Genomic DNA, 16,189 nt, shown 5'->3' with positions numbered 1-16,189 from the left:
ATTGGTCGCGTTGGTCGATGATCTCTGGAGGGCTTGGGACAGGGGTTATTCCTCTGTTCTGGCCCTGTTAGACCTCTCAGCGGCTTTTAATACCATCGACCATGGTATCATGCTGCACCGGTTGGAGGAGTTGGGGATGGGGGGGCACCGTGCTACGGTGGTTCTCCTCCTTTCTCTCAGACCGGTCACAGTTCGTGTTGGCAGGGGGGCAGAGATCGACCTCGAGGCCTCTTATATGAGGAGTGCCTCAGGGGTTGGTCCTCTCGCCCCTTCTGTTCAACATTTATGTGAAGCCGCTGGGTGAAATCATCTGTGGCTTTGGGGTGAAGTACCATCAGTACGCTGATGACACCCAGCTGTACATCTCCACCTCAGGCCACCCCAACAATGCCCTTGAAGTGATGTCCCGATGCCTGGAGGCTGTGCGGATCTGGATGGGGAGAAACAGGCTCAAGCTCAACCCTTCCAAGACTGAGTGGCTGTGGTTCCCGGCATCCTGATATAGTCAGTTGACTCCATCACTGACTATTGGGGGCGAGTCTTTGGCTCCTTCGGAGAGGGCTCGCAAACTGGGAGTCCTCCTGAAGGCGCAGCTGTCCTTGGAGGAACATCTGACGGCTGTTGCCAGGGGGACTTTTTGTCAGATTCGCCTGATCCGCCAGTTGCGGCCCTTTCTTTTTTTTTTTTTTTTTTTTTATTGAAAAAGTTTTCAAATACAAATTTTTCCCCCTTTTTTTCCCCCTCTCCCTCCCCCTCCCTAACCCCCCTCCCCACCCATCCCCCCCTGTGACTTCTTCATAACAAAAAAAAACCTAATTCATAACAGATTACTTACTCCCTCCTCTAGATATTGACCTTTACTTACTAAAAATATTATTAATATTATAACATCCGCCTTTATCCATATATATCAAAAAAGAGAAAAGAAAGGAAAAAAAAAGACATTATACTATGACATTATAAAATAACTTCTCCACTTTAAAACTATACGATAAGTCCTACTTTAACATTTAATCTTCTATATATATTACTATAACATTCCAAAGCGGCCTTCCCCATAAAATCTAGTTTAAGATTTATTCCACTCTATCCATTTCCTCCACTCCCCTAAATATAACACTTAAAAATCCCTTTTCTTAGACTAATCAATCTACTAAATAGCTTATTCACCCACTATCATACAAAATTGCCATAGACAACATTTCTTAACATCTTTGATTCACTGCCCACACTTCTTAAAAATATATGTCTATATTTTCCATTATATCTAAATAAAAAAAAAGAAAAGACAATGACTTTAAATTTATAATCCATATAGTATCTTCTTTGAGGTCTTTCCACTGGATTGGTAGAACCAACATCCATAATCGGGTAACATAGCTTACTGGTGCAACAGTTTATTCAGGATCTTCAGTCATATCTGCCCCCATCAGTAGTAAATATCTTCTTATATGTATAAAAGTAAAAACAACCACCCGAGTGACATTATAATTATATTCCATATAGTAATAATTGTGGGTTTCATCAGGATTATTAATTCCCATCATCGTAGTGGGTAACAACCCGATCTTCTGCATACCCCAGCATAATTCTCTTGCCTTGTGATTCAAGATAATATAATATGTTTATCAACACAAAAAGAAATTCCAAAATGGATAATTCAAATCCATCAGTTTAAGGCTCGTTTCACGTCCCCAGATTACGGCCATGCAGAGATCTGCCACAAACCTCAGGATGATATTAACCAATACGTCGCCTCTTCTGTGTTTACACATAATCGTTCATATTTTAAAATCACTGGCTTCACTGTTGCCTGATTAGAAATTTCTGTTTTTATGCCACCTATTTCTTTTTTTCTTTTCTTTTTGTGGGTTTGGTTTCCATCCTGGTTCCCTTTCTATAAAGTGTGTATCATCTGGTCGGTTTTTATTCTGCTTTGTAGATTGGTCTTGTTGGTTTTGCTTTTGTATCTCATATTTCTTTTTTATCCCTTGTATATCCCCTAATTGGTTTCCATATTTATCCTTGCCTTGATAAGTCATCACATTAAGATTAGATGCCTCTTCTCTCAAATTTGTAGATAGTCCAGCTGGGGTATCCAATAAATCCAAAGGCAATTCATCTGGTACAGTCTCTGTAATTCGATATTTTACCTTTATTTCCGGCTCCTTCTGCTTATCCTGTATTATACCTGGAGATGTTAAGTTCATTTTCAACCTATTTTGATAAAATTCTTCCGCTCTTTCAACAGTATTTAGCTGATATCTTTCTCCTTGGTATCTAAATATAATACCCACTGGGGCGTCCCACCTGTAGGAGATATTTCTCTTTTTTAACTCATTCACCAGAAAACCAAATTTCTTCCTTTCCATCAATATCTTAGGTGGGAGTTCCTTGTAAATCCAAATCTTTCTTCCATACAATTGCAAATTAGAATTGAAGGAGTTTTGAACGATATTATTCCTAATCTCCTTATCTGTAAAATAAATCACCACATCTCTAGGCCATTGCCTTTGCTTAGCAATCCAGGAGTTGATTCGATAAACTCTGTCAATCCTACAAAACACTTCGTCAGGTTGAACCTTTAGAATCCCAGCTAGAAATTCAGAAGATATTTTCCTTAAATCATCTCTATTATTTTCCTGCAAACCTCTTAATCTTATCGCATATTCTGTAAAATTATATTGTACCATTAACATCTCTTTTTCAATCTTCTGTTGCAGATTTTCTGCCTTACCATACTTTTGATCAGCATCCATTTTAGGTTTTTCTTCTAAGCTATTATCCTGAGTGTTTGTCAAATCATTTTCAATTTTTTGAATTCTATTGTCCAATTTATCTTGAATTTCTTCCATTTTAGACTCTAGTACAATAGTATTTGTGTCCAACTGTTTCATAAATCCTGTAAAACCATTAACCACTTTTGAGAGTTTTTTCTCCAAAAAATCAAAGTTAGATTTCACCAATTCTTTAATTTCCTGCTTAAATTTTTCAAATTGCTGATTCACAATCTCCTCCCTTCTTTCAATCTCCTCTATAAAAAATTCTATTATATTAAAGTCAGGTTTCTGAGACTGAAGAATTAAGACTTGTTCCTTTAAGTTGTTGGTGGGGGGATCCCCCCCCCTTCTTGTTTATCTAACTTTATGAGTCTCAGTGCCATGTTTCCGCCCAGGCAGGCTTTGTTAAAAAAAAAGCAAGAAAGAAAAAAAAAAAAAAAGGACTTCTTTCCAATCAACAACAATATCAGGTCTCCAAGGGAAAAAAAAAGAGAAAAAGACACAGGTGCAAAGTTTTGTCTACAAATGTAGCCAGTGGTATTTATTCCGCTACATTGTAGTAATAGAAAACGGAAAGACTTCCCTTTCAGCCTCTCCTCCAGCCAACGCCATTTTAAAAGGCTTCTTTTTTTTTTTCCTCTTTCTTTTCCTCCTCTCTCTTAAGTAATTTTTTTTAAAAAAAAAAATCAGTAAAATACTTGCAGTTCAATATTACAGGTCCAGCTCACATTTTCTTTGAGTAGTCTGTTAAATTTGCAGGCTTGCTTTTGACGCCTGGCTCTGCATCGGCAGAGGTCTCCCAAAGCCCGGAGCGGCGGCTGGGGATACGGGGCATCTCATCCGCTCCGTCCCAAAAGTAAAAAAAAAACTTTTGGGACTCCGCAGAGAGTTCTACCCACCCCTGCCGGCTCTATCTCCGTTTCCTCATGGAAACGGAGTTTTTTCGAGCCGCCATTCCGTTGTGAAGGCGGCTCTAACAGGCGATGGAAGCTGACGATCCCAAAGGAACGTCTGGCAGCGGCAAACAGCAACCCGGAAGTCCAGTTGCGGCCCTTTCTTGATCGGGATGCCCTGTGCACAGTCACTCATGCCCTCGTCACCTCTCGCCTGGACTACTGCAATGCTCTCTACATGGGGCTCCCCTTGAAGGGCACCTGGAGGCTCCAACTGGTCCAGAATGCGGCCGCGCGGGTAGTCACGGGAGCTACCTGGCGCTCACATATAACACCTCTCCTGCGTGAGCTGCACTGGCTCAGTGGTCTTCTGGGTGCGCTTCAAGGTGTTAGTTATCACCTTTAAAGCGCTCCATGGCATAAGACCTAGTTATCTTCGAGACCGCCTGCTGCCACCGACGGCCTCCCATCGACCTGTGCGCTCCCATAGAGAGGGCCTCCTCGGGGTGCCATCAGCCAAACAATGCAGGCTGGTGACCCCCAGGGGGAGGGCCTTCTCTGTGGGAGCACTTACCCTCTGGAATCAGCTGCCCCCAGAGATAAGGAGAATCCAAGACCTCGGTGCCTTCCGCCGTGCCCTTAAAACTTTCTTTTTCCAGCAAGCCGGGCTGGCCTAACACTTTTTAAATGTTTTAATTGGTTTGTTACTGTTTTTAATTATGGGGCCAAATTTATATATATCTTTTAATGGTATTTTAATATTTGTACTCTATGTTTTTATGTGGCTGTACACCACCATGAGTCCTTAGGGAGAAGGGCGGTATACAAATTCAAAAATAAATAAAATAAAATAAAATAAAATAAAATAAAATAAAATAAAATAAAATAAAATAAAATAAAATAAAATAAAATAAAATAAAATAAATAAAATAAAATAAAATAAAATAAAATAAAATAAAATAATAATATTTACCATCATGTACTAGTACTTCAAGTTCACCCTGTTTGTTCCCTAACTTTTGAGCATTTGTATATAGGCATTTAAGCCCTTTGTGGGTCTTGGATTCACAGATAGCCCTTGATTTACAATAGTTCATTTAGTGACCATTCAAAGTTACAAGTGAACTGAAAAAAGTGACATGTCAGTTTTTCAGAGTTACAACCTTTGCAGGATCCCCATGGTCACATGATCAAAATTCAGATGTCTGGTGACTGGTTCATACTTATGACCATTGCAGAGTCCCGGGATCACATGATCCCCTTTTGCAAACTTCTGAGAAGCAAAGTCAATGGGAAAGCCGGATTCACTTAACAACTGTGTTCCTAATTTAAGAATTTCAGTGATTCACTTAACAACTGTGGCAAGAAAGGTCATAAAATGGGGCAAAACCCACTTAACAGATGTCTCACTTAACAACACATTTTGGGCTCAATTTAGGTTGTACGTCGAGGACTACCTGTATTCCTTATATTTGGGGGTATAATTGTTATATCTCCTACTTTGTAAATGGGTTTTCCATCCTTTCCATCATTCTCTACTTCATTGTGTTTTTCCTTTCTTTCTTGTTCTATTTACTCTCTGCCTCCTTATATGATTGGTTATCTAGTTGTTTTTGCTTGGAATTAGGTTCTAAAGGTTTTGAAGATGGCCTCCCTCCCTCCCCCCCTCCATTTTATTTTAAAGCCCTTCTGATAAGATGACCCAGTTGTTTTCCAAATATATTCTTTCCAATTCTTGTCAGGTTCACTCCATCCCTTGCCAGTAGCCCTTCATGTAGGTAAGGCAGACCATGGACTACAAAACCAAAATTCTCTTGACGACACCAGTTTTTAAGCCAGTGGTTCATTTCTAAAATACTTTGCTCTCTCTCATTGGATATTGGCCTTTTGTTGGAATTATAGATGAAACCTCCATTTATGCTCCTAATTCTTTAACCTTCTTCCCTAGCTGTTCATAATCTCTTATTATTGTTTTTAGATTCATTATTGTGTCATTGGTCCCCATGTGTAGGAGAAGAAAAGAGTAGTAATCTGTAGAGTTATTGTGTAGGGTTCTCAGTAAAATCTTTGATTTTTGCTCCAGGGAAACAACATACTCATAAATTCTCAGGTTGTAAATGAAACCACAGGAGAGTTGTACTTTCAGACTTGCAAGATTATGTTAATGTAGCCTTACAATAAAGGAGAATTAGCTAATCTGTTTGTGTGTCCTGTCTGGTTTACCTAGGAAGGCTGATAATACATACCAAAATATCAATGTACTATCTATCTCATTCAAGTAGAAAAAAGGGGGGAAATTAAACCAAGGAATTTCTTTTTTTGCAAAAAGCTTGAGACTCACCAGAGTGAAGTAGTTGAGATATAATGCACCATCTGGATGAAGGGCAATGGATCAGAAGTAGCACCACAACTGGTACAGACACACTAAATCAGATAAATAAATGATTAGATATTAACAGAAGAAAATATTCTTTTGCTCATTTCCAAGTCTATTTCTTCATTTCAGGATTAATATAACTTAGAATTGTTGTTTTTCTGTACCTGTTCAAACAAGGTCATTGCAAATTTCTGATGTGAAATACAATGTGGGGCAGTGCAGATATCTTCTTTAGATTCATCTGCAATGTGGAAATGAATCCTCATTAAGAGGTTCTCCTACATCCAGGAAAACAGGAAAAAGGAAATTAGAGTTAATATTAAATAATTTAAATTTATCATTTAGAGTTGTATGAAATTTGCTTCGAAACTTTCTAAAATTCATTTAAAAACTAGGAGTTTTGTATTATAAATCAATGTTGATCTGCTAGCCTCCATTTTGTTCTTTCTGATTCTGGATGTTGTTCTTTCCAGAACTGGTGCATTTGTTTGAAATATCCTCTTCTTGTAGGACTTGATCTGTAATAACAGATCATTATTTCTTCGTTTTCAATCACTGTATATTTGCGATGGGTAAACATCTTTTCTTCCAATAGTTTTGCAGCTGTTGGCCCTGGTTGCTCACCAACAATCCTGAGTCCTAAGGCCAATTGGAGGTCCAGGAACTCCAACATCTAGTGTGATCCTTGTTAACCTGGGCAACCAAGCTGGTTATGGATTTCTGTAATTTACGTCTCACCATATTTTTTATGGGAGAGACACTCTTTGTCTGACTCCTTTGATAAGACCATCCAGTATGGCTGAACCTCTGCCATAGCTCTCGTTTTCCTCAGAACACACAAGCCCCACAATCATATCAAGGTAGTGCCTCACTGTGTGTGTGTGGGGGGGGGGTGTTGTTATTTGTTGCTTGCCACCTATCTCGCCAAGGGCTACTCTAGGCAGTTCACAACCAAAAAAATTCCGAAGAAATAAAAAGGAAGATTAAACAAAATGAAAGTAAAATGGAACAATAAAATAACCAAGAAAAAAGAAAACAAAGAAGGAGAACAAGGAAAATACATCAATATGATTAGTAAAAAAAACCAAGTTTGGTTTTTGGGGGGAGGAGCTTCAGTATTTGTTGCTTCCTCAAATTGTTTTTTAGGATTCATCAACTTTCTACCACTTTTATACTCACAAAGCATTCTGCAGCATCATCCATAATGCCCAGCTGGAAACGCTGCTCATCTTGAAAGGTCTTTGCAAGAGCACTACGAAGAGCATCAGAAGGTAACACTTTGTCATTGCTGCACTGGAACTGGTTAAAGATACCCTAGTTGGATAAAAACAGAAATTTTAAAGTGCTCAAATTATTTCTACCATACCGATAAAGAGCCAAAAGTAAGTATGTTTGCCAAACTGTTAACAATAGACTACTCTTGCCATTCTGGGAGAATGGAGCATAGCTATTTACTATCTATGTAGAAGATCCCTTGAGATACTTAAGCTAACATAGATGTTTTACTAAGGCCAAATATATACAATTCCTTTAATTCCTTCACAGGATTCTGTTTCTAATCTTATGAAACCCAATGCCCTTCTTTATTCTAGTTTCTCTAGTCCTTTAATTGTGTTATGCAGAACAGGCGACAGTAGTCAACATGGAGCCCTTACAATGCATGTCAACTGTCCGACTAGTGAACCCAAAATAAGGAAACAGTCCTGGGAGCTTTAAATTCCCCAAAGTAAAACATTATTGGATACACCATTTTGGTACTGAAGAATCAAAACCAGCTCTGGTTTTTCCGCACAAATGCTTGCCTAGTTAAACAATAGTTTCTTCTTCTCCCCACCCCTGGGTGATCACATTGTCCAATTATGAGATGTCCTTTTGTTATGGGAACAGTCCATCTCTTGCTATGGTGACCTTGATGGTTGCCAGGCTCTCATGATCCACGCCAGGGGTGAAATCTAATTTTTTTTTGCTACCGGTTCTGTGGGCGGGGCTTAATTAGTGGGTGGGGCTTGTTAATAAGGTGACTGGGTGGGCATGGCTTGTTGGTCAGGTGAGCGTGGCCAAGTCAATGTCACTTCTTTGCCCTTTTTTAACCTACAAAACACAACACAACACAACTGGCTCACCCACAATATAAAAGCAGCTGTGCTAGACCCAAAATGGCCCCTGCAACAAGCAGGAACCTCACACAGTCACAAAAAGCCCCCCCCAAAAAACAACTTTCACACTTTACACACACACAACAAACACAACTGGCTCACCCACAATATAAAAGCAGCTATGCTAGACCCAAAATGGCCCCTGCAACAAGCAAGAACCTCACACAGCCACAAAAAGCCCAAAAAAACAACTTTTACACTTTATACACAAAATTTCACATACAGCTTTGTGAGATTTTGTGTGTTTGTGTAGTTAGAGTGAAACACTACAGAAACACACTAAATCTCAGAAAGCTGCACAAATATTATTTTATTTTTATTTATTTTTATTTTTATATAAAAGCAGCTAAATTTAAAACTTCCTAAACTTTAAATGCTAGGTCTAAAAAAAGAATAACTAAAAAAAACCCCAATTAACTATTTTTTAAAGCTCCCAAAGGGGAAAAAAACTTACCCAATAGAACAGGGGTCTCCAACCTTGGCAACTTTAAGACTTGTAGACTTCAACTCCCAGAATTCCTCAGCCAGCTTTGCTTTGCTGGCTGAGGAATTCTGGGAATTGAAGTCCACAACTCCCTGCCTGCTTGATTGCAGGCAGGGAGATTCAGTTGCTTGCTGATGCAATGGATTGCAGGGATTACACCAAGGCGTTGCGACCAACAGCTAAGGTAAGCAAGCTGAGGGGGGGAGGGGGGATTTTTGCTACTGATTAGCAGGCAACTCAGCTGGGATCGTCAGAGCTTGGATCGTCAGAGCCATTTAAAAGAAAAAAAAGGCTCTGATGATCGTGCGGCTCATCTGGGCATGGGGGGCGAGGGCAGGGATTTTTGCTACCGGTTCTCCGAACTGCCCGCTGCCATTGCTACCTACTCGCCTGAGCCAGTCTGAACCGGGAGCATTTCACCCCTGATCCATGCACACATTCTCAGCATTCTAATTCCCCCTTCCCTTCCCCCAGTTCATTGGTAAGTTAAAAAGCATTAAGGTTTGAAAGATGAGAGCATAATAAAAAAGAACTAGCCTTCCTATAATTTGGGTACTATACTTCAAAGTGCCTCAACTTGCACTTGTCTTGAGTCAGACCACATTGCTTATATATATTATTCATTCTACTTTTTTAACCAGTCAGTAGTCCTTGAATTGCATTTCTGTCTTTTAGGGTATTACACATTGCACCCAATTTACTATTATCTGCAGATTTGTTTATTATTATTATTATTATTATTATTATTATTATTATTATTATTATTATTATTATTTATAAAAGGTTTTTTTATTTTTTGAAACACAGACACACATACAATATATTTTTTCTGAACAGAGTATTGGCCAGTTCACAAATTTAAACAATTTTTAGTCATTTCAACACAATTTATATATTCCCTTTTTGCCATAGTATTTATTCTCTCTATTTTTCTTTTTTTCCCTTTTCTTTTTCTTTTTCTAAAATCAATATTAGCAATTCATCCTATCTCTAATCTTAACCAAATCTCATTTTTCCCTTCCTCTCAATATTAAACCACTTAAATTTGAAATCTCCTTTAACATAGTTCCTAATATTACAATCATTTATTTCATATCAAAATGATAAATCAAAACATTTTATAACATACATTCCTTAGATCTTATTCCAAATAATACACTTCAACATCTTAATAAAAATCAGTTACTTATTTAGTACTGCTTCCTTAAATCTTATCTCTAATTTTCAAATACTTTGTCAAAAGTATATATTTACTCTTCAAACCACATCTTAATCATCTCTTTTCACCAGTCTAATTAATTCAAATATGCAATTAAAAATATTTATAAGCTCCAACAATACAATAAAAAATATTCCAATCATTACAATTTCTCTAATTTTAAATAAAACATATTTCTAAATCTTATTTCATTTCATTCGTACATCCATAATTTTCCATTATTTTAAATTACTTAATTAGTATCACAATTTCATCTTTTTTCTAACATTCAGTTCATCTATAAATTTTACTTCGATTCATATTTCAATTCAAAATGTATACAACATATTCCTCTTTCATTTCTTTCTCCCTTTCTCCCTTTCTATTTTTATTTTTCTTTCCCCTTTTCTTTTGTGCTTTAAAATTCTGTTCTCCTATTTTGTCCTATATTTCCCATTATTTCCCATCTCTTTTCCCTTTTTCTTATCTTTCCATTGTTAATCCCAATATAATCTTTTTGTATTTTAAAATCATAAGCTGTTCTATTTTGCCCTATATTTCCCATTGTTTTCCATCCCTTTTCCTTCTTTCTTGTATTTCCACTGTTAATCCCAGTGTAATCATTTAATGTTTTTATATTCTTTCTATTCTCCGCTCTTTTCATCAGATTTCTGTTTTCCATGCAACATCATAGTAATTTCCCTTATTTCCATTTTCAGTGATAAGTACATCATTCTCATCATTTCCTTAAGTTCCTGCACCATTTTGTTCTTTCTGAGTTAATATTATTCCAATTTAAAGTTGTGTTGTAATCCTCCTTTTTTAATCATTAAAGTCAAGCCGCTTGCAGACAAACAAATCCTCCTTAGTTCAGCTGTTATCGCTTTCAATGTTCAAGGTTCCCTCACTGTTGTTATTCCTTTCAAAATTCAGAGGTTTTTCCAGACCAAAAATTTAGTGTTGTAATGATCTTGTTTCTCCTGAAGATGTCTCTCTATAATCCACAATTCCAATCACTAATTTAAAAAGTATCCATTTTGTTTGCAATCAGCTTTAGCAATCTTTACTGGTTTAAATTTTTCTCCTTCTTCTTTTTTACCTTTATATGCACCAAATCAGTTTATAGTCCAATCCAAATTTACAAAGTCCGAATTCCAACTTTACATTCCAGTTCAAATTCAATTTGAAATCTTTAGACAGGCTTTTCTATTGTAGGCTTTTCTTCATTTTTTAATCTTCTTTTAAAGTTCAAAATTTTCTAAACAGTTTATATCCTATACTGTTCCAAAGGTATTTTCTTTTGGGTTTCTTTTCTTATAGTCAATTTAGTCTCTCCAAATTCTATATCCACATTTAAGTATCCAATTCCGTTTTGGGCTTAGTGCTTTCACTTCTGCTTTCTCTCTTCTCTATCAATTATATCCCCCCAACGTTATTTAGCTGCTGTTTTCACACAGGGTAACTTTAAAATTTTCCAATTTTTTCCTTTATTACCTGTGAATTGGCCAGTCACTCACCCAGTACCAAAACTCCACTCAAATCTTCGCTCCTGCACAATTCTTATTCTGGATGCCCCAGCTTCATGGCGGTTCGCAATGTCCTCTGCCCCCCCCTGCCGTCAGATCTAAGAGTTTTCTCTGGCTTTTCGAGGAACTTGCCTGTTCCTCTTTAGCCAACCGAGATGCCTCTCCTTCTTCACTGTCCCTACAGGACAATTCCGGTCCAAAGACCCCCCCGACAGCGGTTCGTCTGGCTGAGTTTTCGCCAGGCTCATTAGGGCCTGGTGTTTTCCCAACCAGTCTTGCCACGACGCTTCTGGATTCTTTTTATTTTAAAGAAAAATAAAAAACTAAACAAACTAATAGGAAGATGGAAAGACTGGTGAACTTGATGAGATGACTAAATTGACTTCTTTGACCATATGGATTTGGGGAAATTACTATATTGATGAAATCAGTAAGTACTTAAAAGGGCACAAATTATAATTAACAGGGAATTGACTAAACCTCATGAAAGAAAAAAAGGAACAAGACAAGGATGCCTGCTTTCACCACTGTTATCCATTGTGGCCCTTGGAGTTTTGAACATAGACATAGGACATGATGAGAAAACAGCTGATGTGAAAAAAAGAAGTACACAAATTAAGGACATTTTCTGATAGCCTGGTTTAATTTTGGAAAATCCTATGGAAGGAATAGAAATAAATAATTTTGATGTGCTGGTTGGAATAAAATAAAGAGAAAATGAAGATGTTAACAAAAATATAACGATGGAAGTTCAAAAAGAATTAATTGAGAACAAAGTAAAATATCTAGTTGTTACATGACTAATATGAACTATGTGTTATTTCAAAATAATTATGTTAAAAGTATGGAATGGAATTAAGAAATATGTATTACAATGGCAAAAATAAGGCCTTGGAATTGTAGTATGTTCCAGTCCAATGTCCGATGTTTGCCAGGTGTGGCCTCAATTTCCTTCTGATGGTGATGTTGCTGTTCCTGTAATTTCCAAAACAGATCCACTGTTGGTAGCAGCATATTTTTTGGCAGGCAGAATGTCTGTTGAAACATTCAAATTTTGGCTTCTTGGAGAGGGCATTGGCATGTTTGTTTTTGGTTACTTGCAATGTATAAAATTTAAAATTAAAATGAGAGAAGAGCAACTACCAAATTTGCCTTGATTCATTTCCTGTTTTCTAAAGATGCTCAAGATTCTGGTAGGTAGTTATGGATTTTTTTACTTTCCAGCATATGGCACCAGGTTTCAAAGGCAGCTTTCATTGCTAATAATTCTTTATGCTAAATGGAGTACCTTTTTTTCAGATGTATTGAGTTTCTGGGATTAGTAATCACAAGGAAATAAAAGGGGCGTTGGACTTACCTGAGAGGCACCTTCTCATTGAGTGGAGACAGCATGGGTTGTACTCGTCTGTTCAGTTGAAGGGCTGAGTCTGTTAAATTGCAAGCTCTGCCCTCGTTGCTAAGGCCTTCCAGCTTTTGACGAAGATGAAGAAACAGACTCGACGTGTCGGAAATACAGAAGTGATGTGAAAAGGGAGACCAGACCAGAGCGTAAAGGTTCATAAGGTGTTCCCGTAAGGGATTTCAATACAATGGACAGGTCCCAGGTTGGGTACCTGTGTACCACTGGTGGGCATCCTTTGATGCTCCTTTAAAGAATCTCCTGATTGTGGGATGTTAAGAAAGAGATTCAAGGGAACCACAAGTCAACACAGATGCAAGAGCCGCCACCTACCTCCTAATGGTTTTTGGGCAACAGCCCACTATCTAGACCATCCTGAAGGAAGTCCAGGACCTGGGCTATTGAGGCTGTGAGGGGAGGTATGTCTGACTTGGTGCACCAAATACAAAAGGTTCTCCAGGTTGCAGAGTATATACGTTCTGTGGAAGGCTTCCGGGAAGCCTGAATGGCCCTAATGACCCTGGAGGAGAAGTTGTCCCTTCTCAGAGCGCTCCACTCAAACGTCAGGTGGTCAGTTGGGTCCGGGTGGACCAATGAGGGTCTGGGTGGACCAATGACCCCTGGCTGAGTGAAGTCACGCTCTGAGGGATCCTCCAGGGTGGGGCCACTGAAAGAGTCTTGAGATCGGCAAATCAAGATCTCCTGGGCCAATGTAGTGCCAGAAGCAGGATTTTCCGAACCACTATGGAAGTAGGGGAACAGGAGGAAATGCATAAAGGAGTCCCAGTGGCCATGGGGTGCGGAGAGCATCGACTTCCTCCACTCCTTGAGCTGGAAACCATGAGAAAATTTTTTGGAGCTGTGTATTCTCTGGGGTGGCAAATAAGTCCACCTCCGGGATGCTGAAACGTTCTGTCAACTCCCGAAAAAGGGATGGGTGCAGGTGCCACTCTGCATGGTCAATAACTGTCCGGCTGAGCCAGTCCGCCTGCACATTGGACACCCCAGAGATGTGCTCCACTGTCAAGGAGCGCAGATGTGATTCTGCCCAAAGGCCCAGTCTCCTGGCCTCCAACATCAGAGATTTGGACCTGGTACCCCATTGATGATTTATATGCGCCTTTGCGGCAACATTGTCGTTTAGCACCAACACGTCTTTGTTCGAGACTGACTGCTGAAAGTGAAGCAGGGCCAGATACACAGCTCGGAGTTCCAGATAGTTGATGTTGTCCTGCAAATCGAGGGGACTCCACTTGCCTTGAGCCACTTGGGATTGAAAGTGCGCCCCCCAACCGATGCAACTGGTGTCTGTTGTCACCACTAGATGCTGTGGTTCATGGAAAAAGCGACCTTTGGAAATGTCCGGTGATCTCCACCAGTTGAGGGACCTGAGGACTTGGTTGGAAACTTAGACTCTGGCTGGCTAGTTGCTTCTGCCCGTCCTCTGAAAAGGCAAAAGGAATAATTGAAGGTCTCTAGCATGGAGACGTGCCCATGGTGTGATGGAAATGGCTGACACCATTTTGCCCAGGAGCTATGATAGCAGGACTAAGAGCACTCTATGCTCTCACTGGACTCAACTAGCTAGGTCCCTGAGGCTGTCCTGCCGCTCCTGGGACAAATATACCTTGCCCTCAATTGCATCAATGATTGCCCCAAGATTGAAAAGTCAGCTATGGATTGAGGGTCCGCCTGGGAAGATTGCTCAGGCGCCTGTGATGGCGAACCTATGGCACACGTAGCCATATCAGTGGACACGTCAGCTCAGCTCTGGCACACATGCGCACGCTGGCCATCTGATTTTTGGGCCTTCTGGGCCTACCAGAAGTAGGGAAACAGGCTGTTTCCTGCCTCTGGAGGGCCTGGGGGGGGAGTTTTCTTTCTCACCTGGCTCCAGATCCTCTCTATGTATCTGGGGAGGGCCCAGTCTAGACCCTAGACTCCTAGAGAGGGTCTGGAGGCTGGGGACAGCAAAAAACGTCACTTCCTCTCCAACCAGGAGTTGGGAAATGGGCCATTTCAGGCTTCCGGAGGGCCTCCGAGCGGGTGGGGAAGGCTGTTTTCGCCCTCCCCAGATGCACAGAGAGGATCTGGAGCCAGGTGAGAAAGAAAAACAAGTCTACCGGGCCATCACGTGCCAGAAGCGGGGGTGGGGGCTTGCGCACGCATGCACTGGGCAGAGTGCATAGAATTATGGGTGTGGGCACATGCAGGCGCAAACCTCCCCTGCCTCACAGTCCTGGCACACGATGGCAAAAAGGTTAGCCATCGCTGCCTTAGGTGATAATGGAGGGGTGGCAACAGACCGCCATATGTCAGCCGTGGTCAGTGGCAAGGAGAAATCCTGGAGGGAAACCTGGTCTGGGGTACCCCCTAGTGGGCTTCTGTAATGGTGGGGTGCGGCTGACGTACAGGGATCATCTTAGTATTTTGACCCAGAAGTCGTGACCTTACTGGCCCTGTTGTAAATTTTTTGAAGGGCCTGATCCCTGTGCCTTTCATCTTTTTGGGTAACCTTGGAAGTGCTGTCACATCTGCCAGTTCTGGTTGATGTAGGATAGCTGTCTGCAGAGTGAGAGTCGGCCATTTTGGTCACTTCTGAGTTCCCACCTCTGCGGGATTTACACAAGATCTTAGGCATGACTGGGTGGGTTAGATTCTAATCCCGTGAAGGTCTCACAAATGGCCAGTAAAATAAGCAGCGGGGCTAGAATAAATCGGCCAGTCACTGTCGCTTTAACCTCAAAGCAATCTGGTGAGACCGCCCAAAAACCCCTGGAGCGTGACTCCTACCAGTATGTCCGTGGGTTGCGTGTTGCATGCTTTGGAGTCTCTCACTGCTGCGTTTCAATCACGAGTGTGAAAACTCCAGAAATGACAGGTGACTTTCCCATGGAACGCGAAGCTCCTCAGCGGTCTTCCAAACTTTGGAATGCTAAGCTCCTGAGCACAAAGCTCTGATGGTTAATAGAGCTGAAGCTCCCGATTGAAGGCCATTTAGGTCAGAGAGCACTAACTCTGTTAAGATGGTGACAGTATAGCCCATGAAGCATGAAGCCCCAAAATGGCGGCTGTCTCAACAATGGAGTGTGATGCTCCTGTAATTTTGGCAACCCGCTGCCAATACAGGTGGAGCGCAAAGTTCCTATGGTGCTTTCCGCGGCTCGTGGGGAAGCGTGGGCTGCTGCCAAGGAAAAGAGCTGGCAAACGGAAGCACGAAGCTCCACCGATCTGTTCTATCTATCAGGCGGCATGTAGATGTAAAGTGGCTGCCCAATCAGCCCCTCCAGGAGCGCAAAGCTCCTACAAGCAACTTCCCCAATGATAGGGGAAGCTCCACAGTTCGATCTCTCAGCTTCTCTGGGAGCGCTCAACT

General features: G+C 40.5%; 1 protein-coding gene across 9 annotated transcripts in view; it reads right to left on the bottom strand.

The window, feature by feature from the left end:
* Positions 1–16,189, bottom strand: part of USP54 (ubiquitin specific peptidase 54) — a 167,257-nt gene that overhangs the window by 75,064 nt on the left and 76,004 nt on the right. For all 9 annotated transcript variants that reach the window (XM_060694164.2, XM_087872318.1, XM_034435269.3 and 6 more), the window contains 3 exons: positions 7,230–7,364; positions 6,215–6,328; positions 6,015–6,097 (listed from right to left, as the gene is read on the bottom strand). In XM_060694164.2, coding sequence (XP_060550147.2) covers positions 6,015–6,097; positions 6,215–6,328; positions 7,230–7,364 — 332 coding nt within the window. The remainder of the gene's footprint in view (positions 1–6,014; positions 6,098–6,214; positions 6,329–7,229; positions 7,365–16,189) is intronic.

This window comes from Pantherophis guttatus, chromosome 6 (assembly GCF_059756535.1).
Source record: "Pantherophis guttatus breed Tessera chromosome 6, ASM5975653v1, whole genome shotgun sequence".
NCBI lineage: Eukaryota > Metazoa > Chordata > Lepidosauria > Squamata > Colubridae > Pantherophis > Pantherophis guttatus.
This window is presented reverse-complemented; position numbering and strand designations above follow the sequence as displayed.